Genomic DNA, 26,522 nt, shown 5'->3' with positions numbered 1-26,522 from the left:
GATCCTACACAAACCAAGAACAGTTTGTCCGCCCCAGCCAATTCCTGGAGGTGAGGAACAAAAAGAAAACAGTTATAATGTAAATGCAATAAAATGTAAAATGTAACCAGAGCAAGAAGAGCTAAAGCACCTCAGACTACACATTTTACAATCAGAATTCTGAGAACTCTGTGTTAACATTCAGAGTTTATAAGGATTTAGAAAAAAAAAAAGGTTCAAGGTTCTGACATGTGTTTGCTTGGCTGAGTTAAATTCATAGGCTGATGTCATAGTTTCTCTCTCTATCCAAAACACTATAATCCACCAACAGTGAGAGAGGGCTTGCATGGCTGAATTTCCAGTCTTCTTCAGTGATACAATGGAAAGTCAGTGTAGGGTCGAGGTGGTTTAACTATTGCATGAACCGTAGTTTTTGCCTTGAGAGTCTATGCATGATTTTTTCTTTTTTTTTTCACATGAACTAATTCCTGACTCAGACATTACTGACTATAGATTCAACTACTGTACAACGTGCATTGAGTGGCTGTGCAAAGTCGGTTTGAAAATCGTTGCATGCATAGGTTGAAATCTCAGTAGCTTTGTATTGTATTTTCATCAGCTCTTTAAAGGTTAGTCAGTGCTCTCATAGCCAGGGGTGGGGCCTGGAGCACTCGATTCATTCAGAGCCACTAGGGAAACCGCTCTGTTAGGCTGGACAAGAATTACCATTAGACTCCATCTTAAATAACACTAAAACACAGAAGGATCATCATTACAGTAATGGTGGTGTCGACAAGCCCCAGACTGAATAAAGTCATACATCTGGGAGAATGTGCTGGTTTTGTGTATGGTGCGTATGTGTGTGTGTGTGTGTGAATGTAGTCAACAGCTGGTACTGGCACCACTCATTGGCCAGACTGTGCTAAGACTCTACAGCAGACAGCACACATTTATTCCCCTGGGGGCACACACACACACACACACACACACACACACACTTGCACACACCTCCCAGCAGTGGGAGAATAGTCCCTGACTCAGGCCTAATGTACAGAGTTGGAGATCTCAAGCGTTAAATTGATTCCGGCTGGAATGCTGTACGGTCTGGAACCTCTATCCCTCAGACAGCGTATTCCAGAGCATGTTGTCGGCCAAACAAGTTGCCATTCACTAAGGGGATGGGAACAGCTGTGATGTGTTAAGAAGAAGGGTGCTGGTCCGTCTGACATATCAAGGGACGATGTCTCATCGCTTGGTGTGTTAGGATGATTCACAAAAAAAGACCTCATTTGACCTTACACAAACTTCCTCTGTACACACTGCACTCATTAAAAGAAAAAAAGAAGAAAAAAAAAGGTTTCAATTTGACTGCCAGATTGTTCATAATCTAGTACTGGGAACTACAGATATAATGAAATCTTTTTAAAATCAGCAAGGTAATTTAGGAGGCACACACTCCTGATTCATTGTAAATACGCTCTTCCTTCCACTTACACTAATGTTTTGTTTTCAATATACTCGTTACTTACAGTGCACTCATGAGTCCTGCATTTTTTCCCTGTTAGATTTTTAAAATGAATGCATAAATAATTCTTAAATGGAAGAATAAGAGAGGGCATAAGTTAAAGGAGCATGCGCACACAGTCAAGAGAAATTTACAGTCTTTCTGTGTTCTCACTAAAATATGTCAGATAAATAAACAGTCAGGGACTAGACCTCATTTCACAGCCATGGGTTGAGAATAGGGGTGGGTCTTAAGAATGCGAACTGGTCGTAAGGACTCCTTAAGCACTCTGAAACAGTGTGCGTTGCTGTTGTCCAAGCACCAAACAAGCGGCAGTGTTTGGTTTCCATGGAGACGGCTGTTCCAGCAAGGCCGTAGGTTAGTCCTGGCATGGGAGGCACTTAGTCTAACTCTGGCCTTTATGGTTCCACAGGGAGGACACTTTTAATTATGGGTCATTATGTGTTAAAATCGACATGCTCTCCGCCGTGACCCGCATCAATTTTCTGGTACATTACCTCCGCCAAAAAGCACGGCCTGACCCACATTTGGAAAATTTCTTCTATGACATAAATCTACGGACATGGTTCACTGCTCAATTTTTGGAAAGTTAATTTTGAAAGCCATAAAGCACTCACATGTTCATGTGGTGAGCTCTACTCTAACTGCTTGGAAAGTGGACTGAATTCAGTCTTCTGCTCCCAGTGTGGGATCAGGCCAGTACATTAAAACAAGAATGATGAAAGAGTCTGCAATGTCACGCTCTGCCAAAAGAGTTGATTTCAATTTGTGACTCAAGCACAGATCTGGGAACAGTTTAAGCATAAGGCTTACACTGGCTAAGAGTAGAACTGAGGTTTAGGTAGCTAATTCTAGAACAGCAGTAATGATAACTGTTCTCCAGTGTCCTATGTGTGGGTCTGTGTGTGTGTGTGTTTGTCCGTGTGTGTGTGTGTGTGTAGGTGTGTGAGTGTGCCTGCGTATGGCCCTGCACAAATCACCCTGCAGTATCACGCTGTTGCATATAAGTGAGAGGAGAATCACAGATGGACGGATGGTCGTGCGATTACATTCGCCTTACGCGACCGTGCTGACATCACCGCTTGGCTCTGGTCAGGGTGCAGTGTTAGATGACAGTTTGAGCTGAGTGTGCAGTAAACAGTGCCACGATGCAAACCCCAGGGGTGTCATTTGCCACGACGTTTCGCACATTACCGCCAAAATGAGCCAACACCTGTCTTCCCTCTCTTTCCTCTCACCCTCTCCTTCACTGAAAGACGTGTGAGGATAAAACGGACGAGTCCAGAATTGACAAAAGATGAAAGACTGAGAGTGAACCAACTGATTTAAAAAGGAAGGATAACCATTACGTTCTTGGTCCTCTTCCATGCGACTCTGATCTACAACCTTCTGCTCGCGTCATGTTCTTGCTCATTTCCTCTCGCCGTGCCTGGGATTCTGTGTCCTTGTGAGGGACAGCTCATCATGAATTCCTGAGTGATATTGAGTCAGTGTGTCTGTGAACTGCTGTTTGTGGCTCCGTGCTCTTCAGTTTGAAACATTTGCATGATTTTTCCCCTAGTTATGGCTGACATCAGACTTAGTGGAGCCAGCAAACCCCCACTCCCCCTCCCCCACCCTCCCCCCCCCAACCGGTCCCCGCCATAAAGTACACAGATGTGAAAGATGGATGGATGAAAAAGGGATGAATCTACACTCCATTACTTCTAACTACAAACTAATGGCTTTGATGTAAGGAGATGAGAGGCTTTCTCACGGGTGGCGTAAATACATAAGGGATGAGAGATGTCAATGACCCACCTGCTCTTGTTATTTTTCCAAAAACAATTTTTGGATGTTAAATAAGTCAGTTAGAAGAAGCCCAGCCTTATCAACAGCTATCAATAATCCATGCATATTTTCGTCCCTGTTCTTCCTCAGGCATTGTTGCAGTTCAGTCTCAAAACCTTTCATATGTTACAATTTTCTGTCCTTTTTTTTTTTTTTTTTCCATACCAGTATTTAAATTGTTGGAGAGTACCACCTAGTGGATGTTTTTAAATATTCCGAAATTTTCACATTGTCTTTCATTCTCTGAATAATTTGATACAACATTGTTGGCGTAACATATTACCAAAAGTTGAAAAGGATTGTTATTGTTTTTACTTTAAACCTTTAAGTATTTAATTATATATTAAATATTTTCCACATATTTAATTATGCAGAGTTTGTTTTTAATGTTGACCACATGATGTAATCAAAACAGGATATCAAAGACTTTAATGACATAGCCTTATGATTTTGTGCCTCTTTGTTCTCTCCCTCTGACAGATACCTCTTGAAGCATTCCGACGTCCTGGCCCGACTAGGATTCCCAAGCCAAAAGCCTACGGTGCATCAAAAGGGACAAACAATGCCGCCAGCTTAGGACAAAGCAAGGATTCAACACAGGCTGCTGTGAACTCTGGGAAAAGTGTGTCCAACAATCTAAACATAGTCAATCACCCAACAAAATCATGAAAGAATAGATTTCAGTGCATCCTTCTAAGGAACATTGTCATTAGTCAATTATCCTTATTTATTTTTGGTGCTATTTTTACAAAGCATTAATCATTTTCTCATCCACTTATGTGCACTGTTCATTCATTGAAAATATTAGATAAAAAAATTACTTTTTTTCTATGCAGAAAAATGTGCTGGCACCTATATGGGAATACACACAAGTGTGTACACACACACACACACGCATACACACATACAGAAAAAAGAGATGGACAGAGCAGAGGCAAAGCTAAAACCAAACTGTGCAAATTGCTTTGGAGAATCAGTGCTTGTATAACCACAACAGGGTGAGACACAAATACATCCCAATCATTCTCATTGACCTCACACTGAAAAAAGAGAATTTAATGTTGAAAATGAAGATGGTGCTACACTTTCAAAAGAAAGACTATGAGTGTATGATGGTATCCCAGCATGCTTATCAGCAGCGGTTTCTCAGCTCCAGTCCTGCACAACTGTAAAAAAAAAAACCTTTGACAACTGTCAAAAAAAAAAGCCCAAACCCAGCATAACACATGTGATTCAGCTTAATTGTTGATTACTAGACCTTTAATTTCTTGAAGTAGATATTCTGATGTGGGACATTAATTAAAATTTGCTGTCTACTGGTTCTCCAGAACTAGAGTAGAAAAACATTGCTTTAGAACGCAATGTTTGTCACTGGTTTTGGCTACACAACACAGAAATCAAGCTTTGTACAGAGACAGCAAGAATAAAACTCCATATTTATGCATAAAATCATGACCATTTATGTTACTGTGTTTGAATAAGTTGTATTACATGAGCATCATGTGCTTTGTACATCAAACTGCTGCATTATTGTAATGCAATGTAACACTCCCGGGCAGATTTTCAGTTTTTATTGTAGGTCATTACAAGTCTGTTTGAAACAGCAACATTTGTGTACTGTATGTAATAATGTAGGTCTTTGTTGCTAACAAAAAAAAAAGACAGAGAATAAAAAAGGAAAATAAAAATGTCTTGAAGCACACACTGTTGTGAAGCAATGTTACAGCGTTGCCTGGATATGTTACAGTTGTCTTTTATGCAGATATGAATAAAGATCGTGTTTTTATACTTCAGTCAGACTTTTCATTAAATCCTTTGAATGATCAAAAAAATGCTTGAATCTGAAATAGTACGTGTTAGTATGTATGAAAAATGTGAATTTGTTCAGTCACACAACCATTCACTAGTCCATTCTTATGTGCTCCATTTTCAGTCCTACACTGAAGAAGTATTACATAAAACTGTTATTAATTTCATATTACTTGATCATTTATCTCCCATTTATTTATACACCCTGCTTTGATTCGAGAACTGTGCTGAAATAGAATGAGTAGCAAAACGTCGCTTCAGTGTTTAGGTCACACACCAAATTAAGAACCGCTTACAGCAGACTTTTATTTTGAAAAGAAAAATGTCTGACACCTTATGGAAAAGCTTGTAGCTTACCGTTTCTCTCGTCACTGTCCCCATTTCGCTGACTTTGTAGGCATAAGCAGATAAAAATATAAATTCTGAATTTCTTTGTTGATTCTATTGAAGAGTCAGTATACGGTAATTAAGATTTAAGGGATTAGGAGATTGTCACAGTGTGTTAGGCTGATTTGAGGATTTCCCCCCTTCAGAAATTTGTCGAATAAATAAACGTTTGCTATTTTGTTTTCATACTTAGTAAACGAAGAATGGATTTAAGAGGGTAAATAACTGACTATAAGGTAAGACCGAATTCGTTTCAGCTCTCAGTAAACCATAGTCATAGCTGTTGCGTTTTGCTGGTAAAAAATTTATTACTGAATTTCGCTGTAATCTGACCAGTAACTCCTGTCAGTTGCGAGCACACCAGCTAAGTAGCTAAATTCCTATGTTAACTGTGAAAGGATACTTTATCATTCACAGAATAAAGTAAATTTCATTCTTTAGACTTCTTAATAATAATTGTGCGGTGCTCGTCTTTAGTTTTTCACATTATGGTCAGTTTATTTTGAAATTCTTTGTAAGTAAGCTATTGAATGTTTTCTGAATATGTTGGTTTAATTAGCATTCAGGTCAGCTAACGATCTCGTGTTAAGATAACAGCTAAGGATATTTTATTCACTGTTACTCTTTACTCGAAACCTAAAGCAAAAAGAAGTGTCGCCAATGCTTCGACAAAAACGAACTAAGAATCTGCCAAGGGCCTATTAGTTTTTTAGGCCTTAGCATATCCTTCTGGGTAAGCACACAACTTAACGCTAGTTAAGTTAGCAGTATGCGCGTAATGAAGCAGTTAATGGTTTAGGTTCGACAGTATATGGCTGAAGGGAATTTGTGTTAGTTATGTGTATTTGTGACTGGATACCACTTGCCAGTATATGGTTTTAAGCTCTTGAGGGAAAGGCAGACTTTGGTAAACATTGTTTAAGTTAATTTCACCGGTTGATCAGCAACTGCTGATCCCTTTTCAAAAGGAGAATCACGTTCGACGTATGCATACGGGTGTATGCCAATTTCAAGACAATCCTGTATTTAGGACGTGCTATACAAACAGAGGCCTAAGAGAGAACGACAAGGGTGTGTGTGTTTGTTCAGTAATCAAGGATGTACAGTAGCAATTAACATTTTAGGATGACTGCATTCGTGAAATGCAGAGAATTCTTCCTATTGACCTGCATTTGTGCTTTATAAGATTCTGGACAATTGTGCACCGTAGATAAGATCTGTTTCTGGACAATTGTGCACTGTAGATAAGATCTGTTTTCTATGTCTAAACTGAGCATTACTGTGTGCCACTGCTCTGACATGAATCGATCAGTGCACACACTGGTAAAACCCGCCCTCAGGGATTATGGCAGAGAATACAAATAGAGTCAGACACAAACATGCAGTCAGCTGTAAGAGGTTTTGATAGTTGAGTTTTAAAAAAGCATAGTAATTGCCTATTGGATATACCTGTAATTATATGTGTATATATTGTTGATATGATTAATTTGTGTGTGTGCGTGTGTGTCTAGTAGACCCAATCATGGCCCAGGTGGAAAAGAAGGCAGGCTTGCTGAGGAGGACATCCTCCTCTAAGAAACCTCTGAAGGAGAAGGTGGTCTTGATGTATGATGAGATATTTGCGGTAAGAGAAACAGTCATGAGAGACAGTGATATTTTTAAACTAGTCGAATCTCAGACATTAGTGCTGCTGACGTTCATAGAATGAAACAAGTGCATTAGACTGAATGTAAACTTAAAGGCATCGCAATAAATGTTCATTAGTTCCACTCATTTCAGAGTTCTCTCTCTCTCTCTCTCTGTCTGCTCTGTCCTTCTCTAACCCCCTCTTTGTCGCTCTCCGCAACTTTTTCCTCCATTCTACAGAAGGATGATCCAGCAAAGTCGAACCCTCGTTTCTGGGATGAGCTGTTTCTTATGAAGGTAAGGTGTAGTTTGAACACACACAATTTCTCCCTCTGCAGACCTTTTCCTACTCTGTGAATAACAGACAGCTTTACACAGTTAAGCCATACAGCCGACATCGAAGTCCTGACAAACAACATTAAGAGCACTGTTAATCTGTGTGTATATTGGAGAGTCCAGGTTTAACAGTGTGAACATTAATGTTCTCCAGCTTGGCATTTAATGTTCCAGGGAATGAGAAAACGTTCTCTGCTAGAGTGTAGCCTGATCACAGTATTTAAGACTCTGGTTCTCTCTCTGCGTGGGAACAAATACACATTGCCTACGGTATATTTTTACACCGTTAAACAGAAATTACTGTTAGATTTATTCTAATCTTATGTTCTTACAGTTGGTTTTACACCAAGTCCGTTTTTTTTTCCCTTTGCCTTTTTCCGCTCACTTGGCAGTTTTTTGGAGGGTGTTACACAAGAAAAAAATGTTCTCTTTTCCTTTTTTCCTCTCTTCTCTTCTCTTCTCTTCTCTTCTCTTCTCTTCTCTCCTCTCCTCTCCCTTTCTTTCTCCCTGTCCCAGGTTAATCTGGAATATCTAGAGGGAAAGTTGGAGTCGTTGGATGGGGACGAAGTGATCAAGATGAAGGATAATATAAACAGTCTGTTTCACCACTGTGTACAGGCACTGTCTGAGGAGCACCAGATCAAAGTGGTCAACGCATTACAGGTCAGCTCCAGCAGGGGGCAGCAGATATGCACAAACATCTCACAAGGCTGAATGTAGAATAAGACTGTGTGAGGCCCACAGCTTCTTACCAGCTCCTTAACAGTCCTGCAAAGATTACACTTCTCTCTCCATTTGATTTTAGATTTAAGGTTAGAGTTCATGTCAAGAGTGAACCTGTTCACTGTCTTTTTAGAGCCTAGGAGAGAGCCCGTAGTCAGGTCTGAACAAGAAGTCCACATGTTCTGAATATGAATATTCTCAACCACACTCAGACTACAGAGTATCTATAAAAAGCTCAACACACGCTTGACAGCTGTGTTTAACTGATATTAGGTTGGTGTGGGTTTCTTATTAACGTTGTACCATAGTGTTGTCAGGGACTTGACACCCTGCTGATAGGAGATGACAGTTGATATTGATTTTATTGTGTTTTTATGACTCTGAGAGTTTCTCTGCCTTTCTGTCTCTTCAGACCCTGTGTGCTCTGTTTAGAGGAGTTCACCAGAAAAACAAATCTGCCTCAGGATTTGACATCATCAACATGCTGATGGGATTCGACAAGGCTGAGCTTCGAATGAAGGTGAATAACACAGATGTCAAATGCTGTGTGTGCATGTGCATGTGCATGTGCGTGCGTGCGTGTGTGTGTGTGATGTGATTGTGTGTTATACTGTATACACAGTCTGATGGAGAGTTTGGACATTTGTGTGTCTGTATTTGTGTGCTTGTGTGTGTAAAGTGACATGAGGATGTGTTGTTTTCAGGATCTAATGTAGAGTTTGGGCGGTGCTGTGTGTGTTAGGTGACGTGATGGTGTGTTATTTTCAGGATGTGATAGAGAGTTTGGACAGTGGTGTGTGTATATTTTTGTGTGTGTGTTAGGTGACATGATGGTGTGTTATTTTCAGGATCTGATGGAGAGTTTGGACAGTGGTGTGTGTATATTTTTGTGTGTGTGTATAGTGACATGATGGTGTGTTATTTTCAGGATCTGATGGAGAGTTCGGACAGTGGTGTGAGTGTGTGTTGGTGTGTGTGTATAGTGACATGATGGTGTGTTATTTTCAGGATCTGATGGAGAGTTTGGACAGTGGTGTGTGTATATAGTGACGTGATGGTGTGTTATTTTCAGGATCTGATGGAGAGTTTGGACAGTGGTGTTTGTGTGTGTGTGTATATAGTGATGTGGTGGTGTGTTATTTTCAGGATCTGATGGAGAGTTTGGACAGTCTCTTATGTGGAGATGGATCAGAGAGTTTGAAGAGTCTGTGTCTGAAACTCTTGCTCTGTCTGGTTACGGTAAGAATCTTATCCCTTCCCCCACAGAGAATACCCACACTGTACTCTTTCAGCCTTATTCCAGTTTAAACAATGTGTAGTGGACATAAGAAATTCATACTGAACATGCCTGAGCTGTAAGAGAAAAGGTGTTGATAATTAGAGACAGTTTAGTAGTGATTCTGACAAGACATTGTTCTTTAGGTGACTGATAATATCAGCCAGAACACCATACTGGAGTACGTGATGATCAACAGCATCTTTGAGGCCATTTTACAGGTAAGTGTGTGTGTGTTCTCGTGTGTGTGTGTATACACAATGCAAATCACTGGCCCACTTCAACGAGCTGTAGTCACTTAACTGTGCAGTCCTTTCTGATGCGATTTGGTTCTGACCACATAATTATACGCATTCTGCTTTGCCTTATAAACACAGCACAAACTGTCTTATATTCTCTCTCTCTCTCTCTCTCTCTGTGGCAGATCCTGTCTGACGTATCTAGCAGAGGACAGCATGGTTATGATGCTGTGGTCTTGCTGGCCCTGTTGGTCAACTATAGGAAATATGAGGTAAGGAGAGTCTGCGTGTGTTTATGCGGCTCATGGTTCACCTGTGTAAATACCTTTGTTTTTTATTTTTTGTGGAGCTCTGTTATATTGAAGTATGAAGGGTTGTCTCCTGCTGGCTGATTATTTTTGTGTATTCTGTCTGTTATTGTTCGGCAGTCTGTCAATCCCTATATTGTGAAGCTTTCTATTGTGGACGATGAATCTACTTTGGACGTAAGCAGGGTTTTTTTTTTTCTTGTCAATAAATAATAATGACATGTTTTTCATGATATTCGTTGTTATGCTGAACAGAAAAGAATGTGAGAATCTTCAAAATGGTATGAGATTATTTTGGGTTGAGCACTCTAAAAGACTATTATAGTGTGTCAGGTCTGAGTATGTGTGTGAGGAGAGCTAATGTGTGTGTGTGTGTGTGTGTGTGTGTGTTTTTCCAGGGAATGGGTATGGTTGTCCACAAGGCCCTTACAGAGTATAACAGGTATCACCACTGAACAATTCAAACTCAATGAAATATGGTTTTCATTTTTTTGTATTTCTAAACATTATCATCGTAATCTGTTTTAGAGTAATAAAGATCCTATCTATCTTTCTATCTATCTATCTATCTATCTATCTATCTATCTATCTATCTATCTATCTATCTATCTATCTATCTATCCATCTATCCTCTCCTTTCAGGCAGTATAAAGAAAAAGAGGAAGAAAATCAAGGGGGGTTTTTCTCTACACTGACTAGTATGGTAAGAGTCACTCCACCCAGACCTGGGTAGTCACGCCCAAAAATATTCTCACGCAGCAAGACATACCCGAAAAATGCTTTCATCAACAGCAAATTATCAACTGAAGTAGTACAAGTCGGATTGGTTTTTTTTGGTTTTTTTCCTGTTTGTTTTTTTAACCAAACCAGATATCCTACGTTCAGCTGTCTACCAATACTGTCAATCAATTCTGTGTAGTATTATTTCTTCCCATTCAACCTGCCTGATCATACTGAGCCCACATTGACTATATTGAGCCCACTCATGCTGCAGTATTGGCACTGTTGATGGGTTGGAGTAGGGTTGCCAGTTATGTGATTAACACAGACCACTGCCACGGCCCTTAACCCTAAATGAATCCACGAGTCCTGTAACATGATCCTCCTGTCTCTTCTGCTGCTCTCATCAGCCCTGTTTCTAAGCCTCTGTGTCCTCCTCAGGTGGGCAGTATGTTCATTGCTGATGCGGAGGAGAAGCTCTCGGTTCAGTAAGTCCACGGCTTTTTTCCTCCTCTTCCTCCCTTTTTGTCTGTGCAGAGGCCAGAGTGAGCACGTGATTTTGGAAAGTTACATTGACCCAATATTTAACAAGCAATGAGAAGTTGGGAGTGACCAGTAGGGTCGAGGGTTAGAAGTATCCCCACTAGGGCTGGCCCCGAATATTCGACTATTCGGATATTCGTTCGTTGGGTAGGAATTCAATATTCATCCTTTTTTTTTTTTTTTTTTTTTTTTTTTGCTAAATGTAGGCTATCAGTAAGTGCGAACTGCAAAATGCATATTGTCAGTACATTCTTGTGCTATATTTATATGTTTTAATTGCACTGTTACAATATGGAAATAACGTAAAGCTTCCAATAAAAGCCAAGGCATTTATTTGCTTTAATTACTTAACTTTACTGTTGTTTATTGAAGACTCAGCGATATTAAGAGACTTGCGTTTTTTTCACCTAAAGCCCTCAAGCTTCTGCAAGTTTCTTTTTCCAAAAAGCAGCTTTTGATGGTTTATGTGGAATCTAATTCTTGAACAGATGAACATGCATAAGGCAAACCAAACTCACTATAACGACCTCACATTGTCTTTGTTTTTTTGTTTTTTGTTTTTTTTTTTAACCCATGTGCCTTCCTTTTGATGGCTGGGAGAAACAATAGAGCTACCTATTCAAAACCGTTTTAGCCACAAAAAAATAAATATGACCACTGTAAGCATTGTAATCCACTGCTCCTCTGTTTTGTAGTCACCCAGAATAAATACCGATATAATCTTCCTCTGCGTTTATTTGAGGCAGACGTTTATTTCACTGAGAAGGTCGCGCTTAACGGCGATTATAAGAAGCCTGCGTTTATTGGAGACTATTATTGGAAGTTTTACGGTATATACCATCTCAGCTTGGGCACCTGACATCCCTCTCGCTCACAGCAGTGAATGACAGCATGCCCAACGCAGGGTGACCAAACCATTTAAATGAATTTGTTACTGGGGAGAGAAAGTCAAGACGAACTGGTTGTAACAGAATAAGAGAATCTTTAAAAATTAATCCACCCGCCCCCCCGCCGAATATTGGAATATTCGCTGCTGATTACTACCGAGGCTTCGGAGTCCTAAAAAATGGTATTCGGGACAGCCCTAATCCCCACTGTTAAGGATCAGGATATTGACTGCTGTGAATTTCAGATGTATCAGATCTAATGGTCACCGATAAAATTAGGACTCCTTTGAAGAAGCATGTGACTAAATAAGGATTGGATGTTGTCTTTGACCTTTAACCTCTGTGTCATCCAGGACTAATGAGGCGATCCTGCTGGCACTTTACGAGGCCGTGCACCTTAACCGCAACTTCATCACTGTCCTCGCACAGGTGAGTGTGTGTGTGTATTAAAACTCTGATTTTGCCCAGGTGACTGTGTTCTCCTGTTTGTGTGGTCGTCCCCCCCCCCCCCCCCCCCGGCAGTCTCTGATTAACTCTTTCTTCCGTATGTATCTTTGTCATCCAACAATGCATTAGTTATGATAGCATTATAAAGCAACAGGTCTAGTTAGTGCTTTATTGTGACTTTGTGGATTATAAAAGTGGCCTGTTTTTGGAGTCATTTTCAGCGTACTGAATGTGTTTGCCAATCACAGAGTCATCCAGAGATTGACGTAGCAGTCACACCCACCACCCCTGTTCCAACTACACCTACCACTCCGCTCGGCACAACCCCACCCTCCATGGACAGTGAGTTTTTATTTCTTTGCTTGTTTGTTGTTTGTTTATTATTCAATGGGAAGCCACGATTCAGGAGTTTAACATTTCAGAAGCTTATCGCTCCTGTCTAGAGCAAAACCTTTGTTACTGATTATTTTCTTCCTGTGCACGGGCAGCTTTACAGTAGTTGAAATATTGTGAATTCATATTTAATCTTGACTGAAGCCTTGTTGCCTGGCTAGACTACCGGGCTGCACCTCTCTCTATCTCTCTCTCTTTTTTCCTCTGTCTCTCTCTTTCTCTCGCTCCTGTTGCTTCCTTATTCTTCTTTCTCTGTCATCTTCTCTCTCATCTGAAGACATGGGGCTCTCCCCAGGAACCTTCCAGAAAAACTATCCAACCCCAACACAGTAAACTGGATATAGAGTACAGGTTTTGAAGTTTGAGTGTCTTAGGGCTCCCCTTCTTCCCCTGAATTCCATCTTTCTCTCTCTCTTTTTTTATTTTTCTTTTTTGGTTATCCATTATTAAAAACCTGCACCCCCCTTTTCTGTGTAAAATATTAAACAGAAGTCTGAAGATTCTTGTTTTTGGAGGGGTTTTTTTTTTCCTCCACAAAAACATCAGGAAAGTTTGTGGTAGAAGTGCAGTGACTTTGGAAACAGTCCATGTCCTCAGACATCATTGAGGCCTTCCAGAGATCAGAGATGAGATCAGTGTATTAATAAATGCAAATCCACTGCTGCTGATTATTGAACCTCAGCCAAACATCGGCTTTCTCGATGATTTTACATAACTGAGTTTTTTTTGGGGGTTTTTGTTTTTTTTTTTAAAATACATAGACGTATATTTCCTAATTTGTTAAACAAGTGAGAAATATTTGAACTGTTGTTTTCAGATGTTATAAATTGTATGGCTTAACGTTTATATGGTAGACTGATCATTTTAGCTTCAGTTGTTTTGGCATTAAAACTTCCCCACAGTTAAATGTTTTAGTGCTGTGGTATTTTAGTGTATGACGTACCTTTTAACCTTCTTTCTCTCCATCTCTCTCTCTTATACACACTCTCTTTCACACACACACACTCTCTCTCTCTCTCTCTTTCTCTCTTTGTGTCGCTCTCACTCACAAACTCATACACAAACACACTCACTCTCTCTCTCTCACACACACACACACACACTTGCTCTCACTCACGAACTCTCACACAAACATACACACACACACACTCTCTCTCTGGCTCTCTCCTCTGCACTTGCACACAGCCACAGATTAAGTAATCCCCTTATAGTCACATTGAGCGCTGAAATGTGCCCAGAATTTGATTTAGCTGCTCCTAATGCATCGCTCTCTTTGTAAGACTTCAAACCCATTTGCAGTATGAAATATTCAGGCCTGTGTCCTCAAACAGAAATTAGCGTCTCCTTCACCTCGTATGAACCATGAATGCTCCTGCAGCCTTTTCCATGGTACAGTCATACGAGCTTACGTAATCACGTTCCTCTCATGCTGAGTCAGCGGGGACCGTCACTCTCACGTGCGCGCACACACACCTGCACGCACAGACTCTCACAGGTACTGCCTCTGATGGCTGGGCCACGCTGGAGCCTGACTGTGAAAAAGTTTTTAATGTCTCTGAAGAAGGAGTCAGTTCTGCACACTGTAAATGAGACTGAGTTGAATGATGTCTGTAGCAGTGTTCCTTTTTTGGTGAGTGATGTTTCAGAAATGGTGCGTGTGTACGTGTGTGTGTGTGTGTGTGTGTGTGTGTGTGTGTGTGTGTGTGTGTGTTTGCGTGTGTTTATGTCTTTCTTTCAGTGATGAATTCTCCTGAGCTGCCACTGGATCCTAACCTGCAGACCAGTAACTTACTCATCACCTTCCTCAAATACTCCTCTATTGTCATGCAGGACACCAAAGGCAAGACACCACACATTCTCTGTGTTTGTCTATTCCTCCTCTCTCTCTCTCTCTCTCTCTCTCTCTCTCTCTCTGTGTTCTTCCTTTGTCTGTTTTCTCTGTTTCTCAATGGTTCTGTCCTCATGTGGTGCCACAGATCTTTCTTTTTGGCCTTCAACTTTCCCTTTTAACTATTTGTTTTCTCTCTTTCTCTGTCTCTCTCTCTGCAGATGAACACAGACTGAACAGTGCTAGACTGTGCCTCATCATCCTCACCTGTATAGCTGAGGTAAAGCAATACATATTCCCCTCTCTCTCCCTCTCGCTCTCTCTCTGTCTTTCTCTCCCTCTCTCTCTCTCCCCCTCTCCATCTCTCTTTCTCCCTCTCTCTCTTTCTAACTGTTCATTGTATAATGTCTGTTATGTGTTCTGCAGGACCAGTATGCCGATGCCTTCCTTCACGATGACAACATGAACTTCAGGGTTAACCTGCACCGAATGGTGAGAGCCAGTTCTCTCTCTCTCTCTCTCTCTCTCTCTCTCTCTCTCTCTCTCTCTCTCTCTCTCTCTCTCTGTTATTTCTCTGAGTTTTGGTCTTATGTGTTTCAGCCAATGAGACACAGGAAGAAGGCTGCAGATAAGAACATCCCCTCCCGCCCATTAGTGTGTGCAGTACTGGGTGAGTGTTCGTGTGTGTGTGTGTGTGTGTGTGTGTGTGTGTGTGTTTGCAAAAGAAGAATGAGGTTTCTCCATACAGTGTATGCAAAATCTGTGACAGCTCTCTCACTCTGACTTTACAGATCTCATGGTTGAGTTCATTGTCACTCATATGATGAAGGATTTTCCCATGGATTTGTACATGTAAGATCCACTACACTAATTCATTCAAAAAGCTTTATTTACTAATCACCCAATCAAATTTCCTTTCCCTCACCATTCATCCAATCCAGTGGTAGCCGTTACAAACTGAGCAGCCAAACAATATACACTGGTGTGTGTTTCAGGCGTTGTGTTCAGATCATTCACAAGCTGATATGTTACCAGAAGAAGTGTCGGGTCAGGCTCCACTACACCTGGACAGATCTGTGGTCAGGTAAGACAGAGTCACACCGTCTATCGGGCTCAAAGGTTCGGACTGACTCTCTCGCTATGAGAATCACCATGACAATCACACCTCTGGACTTCCGTCATATCCCTGAGGGAATAAAACAGCAGCTCTGAATTGATTCAAAGTGCAGCTTCACTGCGACTGCGCGGGTGAAGTTCAGTGACTAATTCGTTTTGTGTTGATTCCTCTTTTGCATAGCCCTCATTAACTTGCTGAAGTTCCTGCTGTCCAATGAGACCACCCTGCTGGCCAAACACAACATCTTCCATCTGGCGCTGCAGGTACGTCCGACAGCCGGTCGCAGCGAGTTTCCCGCCGTTTTTTTTTTTTTACCTCTTGTTTCTATTTAAGACAAGCCTGTGTCACACTTCATCACAGAGCTGTTTTATGATGAGAAATTCCACAGTGTGACCTGAACACTGTGGCCAAGCTGCCGACAGAAGCTCACACAGCAGGAGACAGGATCAAGAGTAGTCTTATTGGTCGTCCTGACCGTGCCCGGCGCCATCATTAACGAAATCATCAGGATGACGAGTCTTTGTCCTCAGTAAAGTCTCTCCGCTGCCCCTTCTGTGCTTGTCTTACCTCTGCCTGTCTCACGCGTCTAAATTCAAACACTTCTGCATTTTAAAACCAGCCCTCCTCCTGTCTCTTCACTAAAACAAAAAGTGATTTATCATAAGATGTTCAGCGCTCTCATCTCATGCGTCTCATGATGAATGTATGAAAACATCGGCGGCAGAGTGAAACACTCGGAGCCTTGTGCGGCATTGCCAAACCACAGACGACAGAAACATCAGTTTCAATCAAGAAACTCTTTCATATCTACGCCTGTTTAGTCTGAATCCGGTTAGAAGGTACATAAAGGTTTAAATATGAAATGAATTATTCACACATTCATTCCCCCTTCACTCTCTGTTCTGAGCTTAAGATGTGCTTTATGCCGCTGAGTTGCGATTGTGTTTTGAAATATGCAGCGCTGTTTGTTTTGAGTGGGTTTGTGCGTGAGAGCAGTGGCCACGACGGAGGAAAAAAACGACCTGTCAGAGTAGTGCCTTCAGACTGAAACACAAAGGCAAGGCGGTTAGGAGGGAGCGCTTTTGAATGTCATTAAGCCCTGATCATAGACAAACCTTTCTGTCTCTGTCTCTTTCTCTCTGTTTCGCTCTCTCTCCTTCTATCCCCACCCCCCCCCCCCTTCTTCTTTTTCCTGTCCCTCTTTCCTGTCTTTGTCTGTCTCTCTGTCAGGTGGTGAACCTCTTTAACATGTTTATCACGTATGGAGACACCTTCCTTCCAACTCCCAGCAGTTACGATGAATTGTATTACGAGATCATTCGGATGCACCAGGTCTTCGACAACCTCCACTGCATGGGTGAGTCATCCGGCCAGACCGGGCCACCTCTCCCTGTGCGCGTTTGGTGTCCGCGGTGCCATTCTTACACACTCTGTATAAGATCTTAAATGTTAAATGGCCCAGGTCCTCAGAGGTAGTTGGTCTTAATGGGCAAAGCCACTCTGATTCTGTAAGAGAGTGCTTATGTGGCAACTTCTTGTTTAGTAGGGGAAAAAAAAAAAAAAAAACAATCCCTGGATCATGAATTAATCATTTCAGTGACTTTTGAGTTAATCCGATGGTTACATATGCAAAACTTTTGTGTTAATGTTTGTGGAGTATGACGTTAAGCCTCAGACTGACTGAGGCGCTGAAGCATGTTCTGTCTTGTTCTAGTGCTCAGAGTCTCCACCAACGCAGGCCAGTGGAAGGAACCGGCCAGCAAAGTAACTCACGCGCTGGTTAACGTCAGGTAAGGGTTTTACTCTGCTCCTCTTTATCCTTCCCCCTTCTGTCCATCTGCTGCAGTCTGACCGCTCTGGAGGAAGGCGACGTCTTCCGCTGATCAAGTCTGATGGAAAAGCAGAGAGCTTAGCCACGGTTATTTTCTCCAAGTCACCAACAGATCTACTTCACTAACCTCAGATGCTTTTTACCGGATGCCGTAGCAAAGATTTCTGCCTCTCCACCGGGGGAGGGGGGGAAGAGAGAGAGAGTTTTTTAAAGACGGAGAGAGTTTTAGAGAGAGAAGGAGAGAGAGGGACTTTTAAAGAGAGAGCTTTAGAGAGAGAGAGAGGGAGTTTTAGAGAGAGAAAGAGTGATAGAGACAGAGTTTTATAGAGAGAGAGAGAGAGAGAGAGAGATTGACTTGCAGTGGCATGTCTGGCTGTTTGATGCATTGCTGAGTTTCAGGGACTGAGATAATATTATCTGTCAGATAGAAGAGAAGAGAAAGAAATGAGATTAGAGGGATGAGATTAGTTGAAAAAGCCCATCTGTGACTCACCACATCTGAAAAAAAAAAGAAGAGGAGAATGGGTGAAGTGGAGGAAAAGAAAACTCAAGTCTGCCTGGGTCTGTTCTGGTCTGAAGGCCAGGCCTGTGAATGAATGACCAACTGTCTCTTTGGAAGAGCGAGTGGAGACTGACCTCTTTTAGAACACTCAGACCCAGAGCAATAAAAAAAAAAATCATCTATTAATAATGGAAATATGAAACATTTTTATGGCCTTTAGTGTAGACACGTGCTAAAAAAAACTGAGGAAGCTTAGGTGTCCACGTGGATGAGTATTGAGCCGTTTCTCGTCTCCGGCGGCAACACTGACAGAGTTGCAAAACTGTACCGATGCCAAGTCCAAGCCTGTAAATAAATCCCTGCTGGTTGGAGAGGGATCTGTAGAGTTTAGACAAACGGCAAATCCCTTCTCCCTTTTGATTGGGTTTGTGTTTTCATCTCCAACGTGCATGCTCATGTCACAGGCAGCTCTATTACTCTATTAAAGTCCTTTTTTACTTGCACTCTCTCCAGCACTCTCTCTCTCTCTCTGTGTGTGTGTGTGTGTGTGTTGGCCATTGATATAGAATAAATCATTGATGCGAGGTTCTTAGGCAGTGGTGATGGATTAGTCACTGATTGAGTGCTTTCAAAGCAGTTTCTCTCTCTCTCTCTCTCTTTCTTTCTGCGTGTGCGTGCGTGCATGCGTGTGTAGGCAGTCATGAGTGAGCAGAGGGGGGAAGGCCTTTTTTTGAAACATGTAAAATGCATGAGGTGGAGCAGAGTGCAGGTGGTCTCAGAGAGCAGGGCTGCTTCTGTAACCTTAAAGCACAAGATCTTTAACAGTCCTCTCACTGCTGACTAATGTCTCTCAACATGTTCGTGGACTTTTACATCTGACCCAACTCCAGGCTCGTGTTTGTTTAAGTTAGGGTTTCTGATTTATAACGCTGTGGTTTTTAGTTTGACAGGCTGACCATTGTTCGTCTTGTGTTTCCACTCTGTTTTCACGCTATGTGATCACCCAGCGGAAACTCCAGCCTGCCCTATGGCCTCATTCATTTGTCTTAGGAATAGAATTAACGCAAGTGTGCAGTTCACTGGTTTGTTATTGTGTGTGTTTGTTACACTGGTTTATGACTTTGCGTGTTTGCTACACCGGTTTGTTACGGTGTGTGTTTATTATGCTGGTGTATGATTGTGTGTGTTTGTTACTGTGTGTGTGTTTTACTGTTTTGTTTTGTTTTTACTGCGTGCGTTTGTTTCACTGGTTTGTGATTGCGTGTTTTTGTTTACAGGGCCATAATAAACCATTTCAACCCTAAGATTGAGTCGTACGCTGCAGTGAACCACATCTCTCAGCTCTCAGAAGACCAGGTATGCGTTTGCTCTCTCTCCCGTTTGCGCTCTCCGCCTCATTAAGACCAGATTCAGCCTTTTGCTCATTTTGAACAAGAGCTCTAATGATTATTGCCGTTCTCTTATGGCTTTTCAAGACAAATGAAACAATTAGATGATACAGTGTTTGTGTTTGGATGCTTCAATATTTGGTTGTTAGGTATTAGAATTTCACTTTTTTTTTTTCCAGCTGCATTCACTTATGTAGAATCTATCTGTTGGGTAATTTGGAAAATATGGGATAAAATTGGAACACCGCTCAAGTGTAGGTTTCATAGTTGTTTTAATAATGACTACCTTCAGAAATCAATGGATTATTCATCTTGCTTTTTTCAGGTCTAGAAAAAATTATACATAATTACATAATCATCTTGTTGGGTTTTTTGGTGAAAATCCATGATGGTGATTCTACCATTCATTTGTGCTTAGAGATTTTCTTTGTATGAATAATTTGGGTAACTGTGATGACTACTATATCGACTTCATTCTCTGTTGTCTCACATAATATATATTTTAAATGTCTCGGTCACATCGTGGAAAAATGGTTTTGAAATTTCCTTCATCAAAGTGTATAAAATAGAATGTAGAACAGTCGGCTCTCCTTTATGATGTCACGATGTCTCCATGGTAACATACATTCTGTGCGTGTAATGGTGCCAGACCTTGTCAGGACAAAGATCTGAACCCCCATCTCTTACACATTTGATTAAGCAGTGGAAAAGGTCAGTGCTAGAAGAACCTGACTCAGGGTAAAGAAAAAGTGATGGATCAAAAGTTTAATGACCCAGATCTCTCTCTCTTATCTGCTGTAATTATAAGATACCGCTTGACCGGGACTAGTGCGGTTCCACACTCCCAGTTTCTGTAATGAGACGCAGAAATGAGGGGGAGTCAGGGACAGTCACATCAGTATCCTCGCCACTCGTAGAAACTATAGTTTCCAAAAACTCACCTCTACCTTGAAAACTTGCCACCTAGCTGAAAAGAGGATTATTGAGACTCTGTGGACCCTTTTTTTTTTTTTTTTTTTTTTGGGCTGGTGTTCTGATGAGTGCCAGACTTTGGGCTGTGGGCTAATATTTGAATGAATTGGGGTCTCTCCTAATCTCCCACACGGAGTCTGGTCATAGACTACATTTCACACTGTCAGCAGTCTCTTCTTCACCGAGTGTCACTGGTCTGTCATCAGTCTGAGAGTGTCTGCCAGTGGAGGGGATAAGAGAATAAGAGACTAATAGAATGAAAAGAAATGACAGCGAGAGGAAGGAGGGAAAGAGGGAGAGGGAAAATGGATGAAGTGGTTATTGCTCCGCGGTTCCCGGCACGCTTAACCTGATTTGCACGTGTGGATGAATGAACTGGTTTATATTTGAGGCGTAAAGATAAGTACGTGAGTGATTCTGTACAGCCCGCTGCTATCACCACTCCCAAGCCCCTTCATCATTTACCACCAAGAAGACCATCAACCTCGAATAACTCTGCTTCCCTATCTACAGATACGTTATTAAACCCAACTTCACTTTCTTCCCTGGATAAGAGAAGTTAGGTGTGTGTGTGGGTGGGTGTGTGTGTGTGTGTGTGTGTGTTTTAATGTGACTGGAGTCTGCCAACAATCGCTCTCATTAGTCTGATCCATAAGGACACACAGGTGCTGAGGTTCATTAGTGAGAACTGTGGAACTTTGCATGTGTGTGTGTGTCCTGATGGTCACAGATGTTCCTTCATTAGCCTTTGATGTGCTGTGTAATTAAAGCAGGTGGCTACAGTGTTTGTGGTCATCTTTCCTCAGTGACTCTCTGCCCATCATTTTTCCTGTCCCGCTGTCTGGGCCTCTCCCTCTTTTCAGCTGTGTGATGGTCCTCTCCTGTGGAGGCCACTGACTGTGGAGCTCAGCTCCTCACAGAATATTTCCATTCCTGCATCCGAAGCATCCATCACCTTCCCCTGGGATCTCACCCCTCACACTTATTGTCCTCTCTCACTCTCACCTCGTCTTCCTTATCTAAGTCACTCTTACTGTCCTCTCTCACTCTCACCTCGTCTTTCTTATCTAAGTCACTCTTACTGTCCTCTCTCACTCTCACTTCGTCTTCCTTATCTAAGTCACTCTTACTGTCCTCTCTCACTCTCACTTCATCTTCCTTATCTAAGTCACTCTTACTGTCCTCTCTCACTCTCACCTCGTCTTCCTTATCTAAGTCACTCTTATTGTCCTCTCTCACTCTCACCTCGTCTTCCTTATCTGAGTCACTCTTATTGTCCTCTCTCACTCTCACCTCGTCTTCCTTATCTGAGTCACTCTTACTGTCCTCTCTCACTCTCACCTCGTCTTCCTTATCTAAGTCACTCTTACTGTCCTCTCTCACTCTCACCTCGTCTTCCTTATCTAAGTCACTCTTATTGTCCTCTCTCACTCTCACCTCGTCTTCCTTATCTAAGTCACTCTTATTGTCCTCTCTCACTCTCACCTCGTCTTCCTTATCTAAGTCACTCTTATTGTCCTCTCTCACTCTCACCTCGTCTTCCTTATCTAAGTCACTCTTATTGTCCCCTCACTCTCACTTCGTCTTCCTTATCTAAGTCACTCTTACTCACCTCTCACTCTCACCTCGTCTTCTTTATCTAAGTCACTCTTACTCACCTCTCACTCTCACCTCGTCTTCCTTATCTAAGTCACTCTTACTGTCCTCTCTCACTCTCACCTCGTCTTCTTTATCTAAGTCGCTCTTATTGTCCTCTCACCTCGTCTTCCTTATCTAAGTCACTCTTACTGTCCTCTCTCACTCTCACCTCGTCTTCCTTATCTAAGTCACTCTTACTGTCCTCTCTCACTCTCACCTCATCTTCTTTATCTAAGTCACTCTTACTGTCCTCTCTCACTCTCACCTCGTCTTCCTTATCTAAGTCACTCTTATTGTCCTCTCACCTCGTCTTCCTTATCTAAGTCACTCTTACTGTCCTCTCTCACTCTCGCCTCGTCTTCCTTATCTAAGGCACTCTTACTGTCCTCTCACTCTCACCTCATCTTCCTTATCTAAGTCACTCTTATTCCCTGCCCTCTTTTTGTCCCTGAGTTTGATTTTAAATGGTTTCTCTCCTTCCCTCCATTTCTCTCTCTCTCTCTCTCTCTCTGTGTCATATAAAGATTGTTGTTAGTATGTCAGAGGGGTGGAGCATTAAAATCTGCTCACTCAAGCCATGTGGCACATAGAGATCGATGGAGACTTAACTTATACAACACACACACACACACATGAACTTAGATGTGTTCTTACACATACGTGCGTGTGCACACAGATACACACAAACACATACACTCGCACACACACACACACACACACACACACACATAAAGCCATTTACACTACATGTCACAGCTGTCCTCCCCATGTCAAATAATGATTGATAGTCTGAATTGTTTCACATCATAACAGTATGCTGAGGTTCCCAAACCCTCTCAGCTTGAACAGAAACACACCCTTGTACACACCCCATAGACCCTTACCAGACACTTATACACACACACACACACACACACACACACACACACGAGATAAAGATGGGGTAGGGTTGTTGATTTTGTGCTTTGTCAGGCAAAACACTGTTGTTGTTGTTTTTTTCCTCTGAAATGACATGAGCTTGACTGTGTTCAAACAAGCATCTTTCACTCTTTTAAAGTAAAGTCTGATTAAACATCCACTCTTGTCTCAGAAAGAGAGAGTGTGGACGAAAGAAAGAGATAAAGTGAATGAAAAAGAGGCCAACATTTCAGCTGTTTGTTTTTTGCTGGAGGTGGTTTTTGTGTGTGTGTGTGTGTGTGTGTGTGTGTGTGTCTACTGATGTGAGAAGAAAAGCACAAGGATGAATATTTCAAAGGAAGCACAACCAGAGAAGAATGGAGACTACTTCGCCCTCAGTCTCTCTCATTCAGATAGTGTCATATAATATCATTTTATACTCACCGTTTGATATACTAGAGTAACATACACATAATAATGTGTATGTTTTTTAAAATTTCAAAAAAGATGACATCCGCGTGTGCGTGTTTGTGCGTGCGTGTGTGTGTTGACCTATGCCGTGTTTATTTTTCTGACCTGATAGGGTTCCTGCTTTAATACCAGTTCATATAAAACTTGAGCCTTGTTCGGTTTAAGGTGGCATACGGAGTAGCCCAGGTTTCAGCGTGACGACGTAATTTCGGGAGACTAATATCACCTCTGTGTTACCCTCTAATTCTAACCCACATAAATGCAGCTTCAGCCGTTTAACTTTTACTTCTGTGTGAGACCTGATGGTGTGAATGCATCAGAGTTCTTTACGTGTCTCGCGTGTCGAATGGACTGTCAAAACCATCTCTGTCTTGACCCTGTGTCCCCTATAGGTGCTGGAGGTGGTGCGCTCCAATTACGACACGCTGACCCTGAAACTGCAGGATGGACTGGACCAGTTTGAGCGTTACTCCGAGCAGCCCAAAGAGGCGGCCTTCTTCAAAGAGCTGGTGAGAGCAGGACGGCCCTGCCCGGGGCGGGGCTGGGGCGGGGCTGGAGAATGGGGGAATGGATAGAGTGGATTGATATAGGACAGAGCAGAAAGGGGAACATTGGAATGATTTGCAGTGGGATGCAAATGGAAACGTGTATCCTCTCTGAATGTGGCTCTCGCCATCAGCATTAGGACTAATGACTCCCACAGATTACTCAGACACAGACACACACGCACACACACACACACACATATATCTACATGCAGAGGGAGAGAGAGAGAGAGAGCAAATGGAGTGTTGATGGAGAGTGAAGCAGTGAGAAAAAGAGGAATGGTTGGAGAGAGATCTTCTGCAGTGCCATGTCCCATCCCTGTGCTGGTTTATTTAATACAGTCTGTCAGCTTGTTAGGAGTATGGATATCTCTCTCTCTCTCTCTCTCTCTCTCTCTCTTTCTCACTCTCTCTCTCTCCCACTCTCTTTCTCTCTCTCTCTCACTCTCTATCTATCTGTCTGTCTCTCTCACTCTTTCTCTCTCTTACATTCTCTCTCTCTCTCACTCTCTCTCTCTGTGCTTCTGCTGACAGCAGTCTTTCAGCATGAGGTTAAGTGTGAGCTGTACTCTGCGGGTGTAATAAAAGCATGCCACTGTAATAATCCTGCCCTCAGCATCTCTCCACTACATTAAATAATCATACCCACTGCGTGTGTGGTGCCATCACACATCTGTTTAGCAGCTCTGAACCTTTATTGTCTATTCTGTTGCTCTGGGTGGACAGCACAAAGACTTCTTCAGTGTGGGAACACCCTTAGGTCACGCCCGCTCGTGTTTTTTTTTTTTTTTTTTTTTAAGTGTTGTTTTGTCTTACATTTTTAGTGTTTTTTTGTTTTCAGGAAAAATTGAGCAATAGCAGTTTTATGTCCTATTCACTTGTCACTCTCACTCTCTCTCTCTCTCTCTCTCTCTCTTTCTCTCTCTCTCTCTCAGGTGCGCTCCATCAGTCTGAACGTGAGGAAGAACGTGTCTCTGAACACTTTGAGTCAGGACATTCTGCTGAAGGAGTTCTCTTCTATATCCTGAGAAACCTGCTGTTCCTCCTTCTGTGGAGGTCCTAATACTCCTACTGACCAGACTCCATGAACTGCTCTCTCTCTCCCAACAACAACAACAACAACAACAACAAAAAGGAACTGGCTCTCCCTAACCGTGCCCTCAACTCAATTCAGCCCAACCCAGCACGCCAAGGCTTTCAGACCTAACTGCTTCCCCCACAAAGCACCTTACTCTCTTGGGGAAAAGACTGGATGTGGACACATACATACAACCCCCCCTCTGTGATTTTGATGCATTAGGGTTGTGAGTGATGTGACAGAACTATATACAGACTGCGTCTGACGTTGACACGTTGTGTGTATGATGATACACGCAGTTTGGTACTTATCTGTCTGGTTTTATTTGGCAGTCAGGGCTCTCCATTTCAGATACAGGTTTGTTTTTTTTTTAAGTTTTGAGGATTGCTTTCTGTGGTTTGCTTTGGTTTTTTTCCTCTTTGCTTTCTTTCTTTTTTTACCGGTATTAGACATGTCTTCCTAAATCGGCCGATGTGTTTTCAGTTGATTTGGCTGGGGTTGATATTTTCTTGAATTTTATGCACACTACTTGAGGGTTTTTTTTTCCCCTCTCAGACCAAGAAACAGAGGATGCAAACCAAACAGAGGGGAATGAACTGTACTTACTGTGGAATCTAAAGTCTTTTATCCAGAAATCAAATTTACTTCCCAGCAAAATGGTCTTCTCTTTTTTTTTTTTTTTACATGAGCTTTGTTTTCTGTGATGTACCTGATTCAGTTTCAGACTCAAGCAAAAGTTCACAACTGTTTCCCTTCCTCTCCCCAATCTGGTTAAATCTTATGTTAAAACAACCATATAGAACAAGCCATTATAATGAATAAATAATAACTATTATAGTTGTAAATAATAGTTAGAATCTTGAAACTGTGATGAAAAGTAGAAAAATGGTGAACCCTTTCAGATTGGGGAATATTGCCTTGGGTTCCAGTCTGGACTGTGAGAGTGAATGGAGAAACGCTGAGGTAGAGGGTGTCAGATGGTTCAGATCAAATCGCCATCACGAAAACTGATGGCGATGAGGTGAAAGAACGTTGCGTGGAACGGCCTCGCAGGATCTGGTTTAAAAAAAACAAACAAAATGAACAAACAAGCCAAAAAAGAAAACCGTCGCAGGACAAAGTCACATCTGACAATATTCACTGGAATCAGGTTCTGACTCTGCAGAATCTTTTAGAAGAATGTGTGACATCTCTGTCTCTCTTCTGTCCTTTATCCCGCGTAGTATT

The 26,522-nt window shown here is 42.0% G+C and overlaps 2 protein-coding genes across 2 annotated transcripts in view; both read left to right on the top strand.

Annotated features, from left to right (window-relative positions):
• The window catches only part of filip1l (filamin A interacting protein 1-like), a 38,532-nt gene extending 34,529 nt beyond the window's left edge, over positions 1–4,003 (top strand). The window contains exon 5 of the mRNA XM_030781491.1: positions 3,815–4,003. Within this exon, the coding sequence (XP_030637351.1) occupies positions 3,815–4,003 (189 nt within the window). The remainder of the gene's footprint in view (positions 1–3,814) is intronic.
• Positions 4,004–5,564: 1,561 nt separating this feature from the next.
• On the top strand, positions 5,565–25,983 carry armh3 (armadillo like helical domain containing 3). The gene is made up of 26 exons (XM_030781494.1): positions 5,565–5,766; positions 7,042–7,154; positions 7,397–7,453; positions 8,009–8,155; positions 8,628–8,735; positions 9,362–9,454; positions 9,638–9,712; positions 9,916–10,002; positions 10,159–10,215; positions 10,437–10,480; positions 10,681–10,741; positions 11,200–11,246; positions 12,542–12,617; positions 12,884–12,977; positions 14,767–14,868; positions 15,078–15,136; positions 15,283–15,348; positions 15,457–15,526; positions 15,648–15,708; positions 15,852–15,940; positions 16,154–16,236; positions 17,204–17,330; positions 17,688–17,763; positions 19,584–19,662; positions 24,065–24,181; positions 25,153–25,983. Exons 2-26 carry the CDS (start codon positions 7,053–7,055, stop codon positions 25,243–25,245), a joined length of 2,070 nt encoding a protein of 689 aa, XP_030637354.1. The 5' UTR covers positions 5,565–5,766; positions 7,042–7,052; the 3' UTR covers positions 25,246–25,983.
• Positions 25,984–26,522: the final 539 nt, after the last annotated feature.

This window comes from Chanos chanos, chromosome 8, assembly GCF_902362185.1.
Source record: "Chanos chanos chromosome 8, fChaCha1.1, whole genome shotgun sequence".
NCBI lineage: Eukaryota > Metazoa > Chordata > Actinopteri > Gonorynchiformes > Chanidae > Chanos > Chanos chanos.
This window is presented reverse-complemented; position numbering and strand designations above follow the sequence as displayed.

Excerpts from the sequence above, each read along its gene's own strand:
- armh3 (XM_030781494.1), top strand. The coding sequence starts at position 7,053 with ATGGCCCAGGTGGAAAAGAAGGCAGGCTTGCTGAGGAGGACATCCTCC. Across the intron at positions 8,736-9,361 it reads AGGCTGAGCTTCGAATGAAG|GATCTGATGGAGAGTTTGGA; the intron begins GTGAATAACACA and ends TGTTATTTTCAG. Across the intron at positions 12,618-12,883 it reads TCATCACTGTCCTCGCACAG|AGTCATCCAGAGATTGACGT; the intron begins GTGAGTGTGTGT and ends TGCCAATCACAG.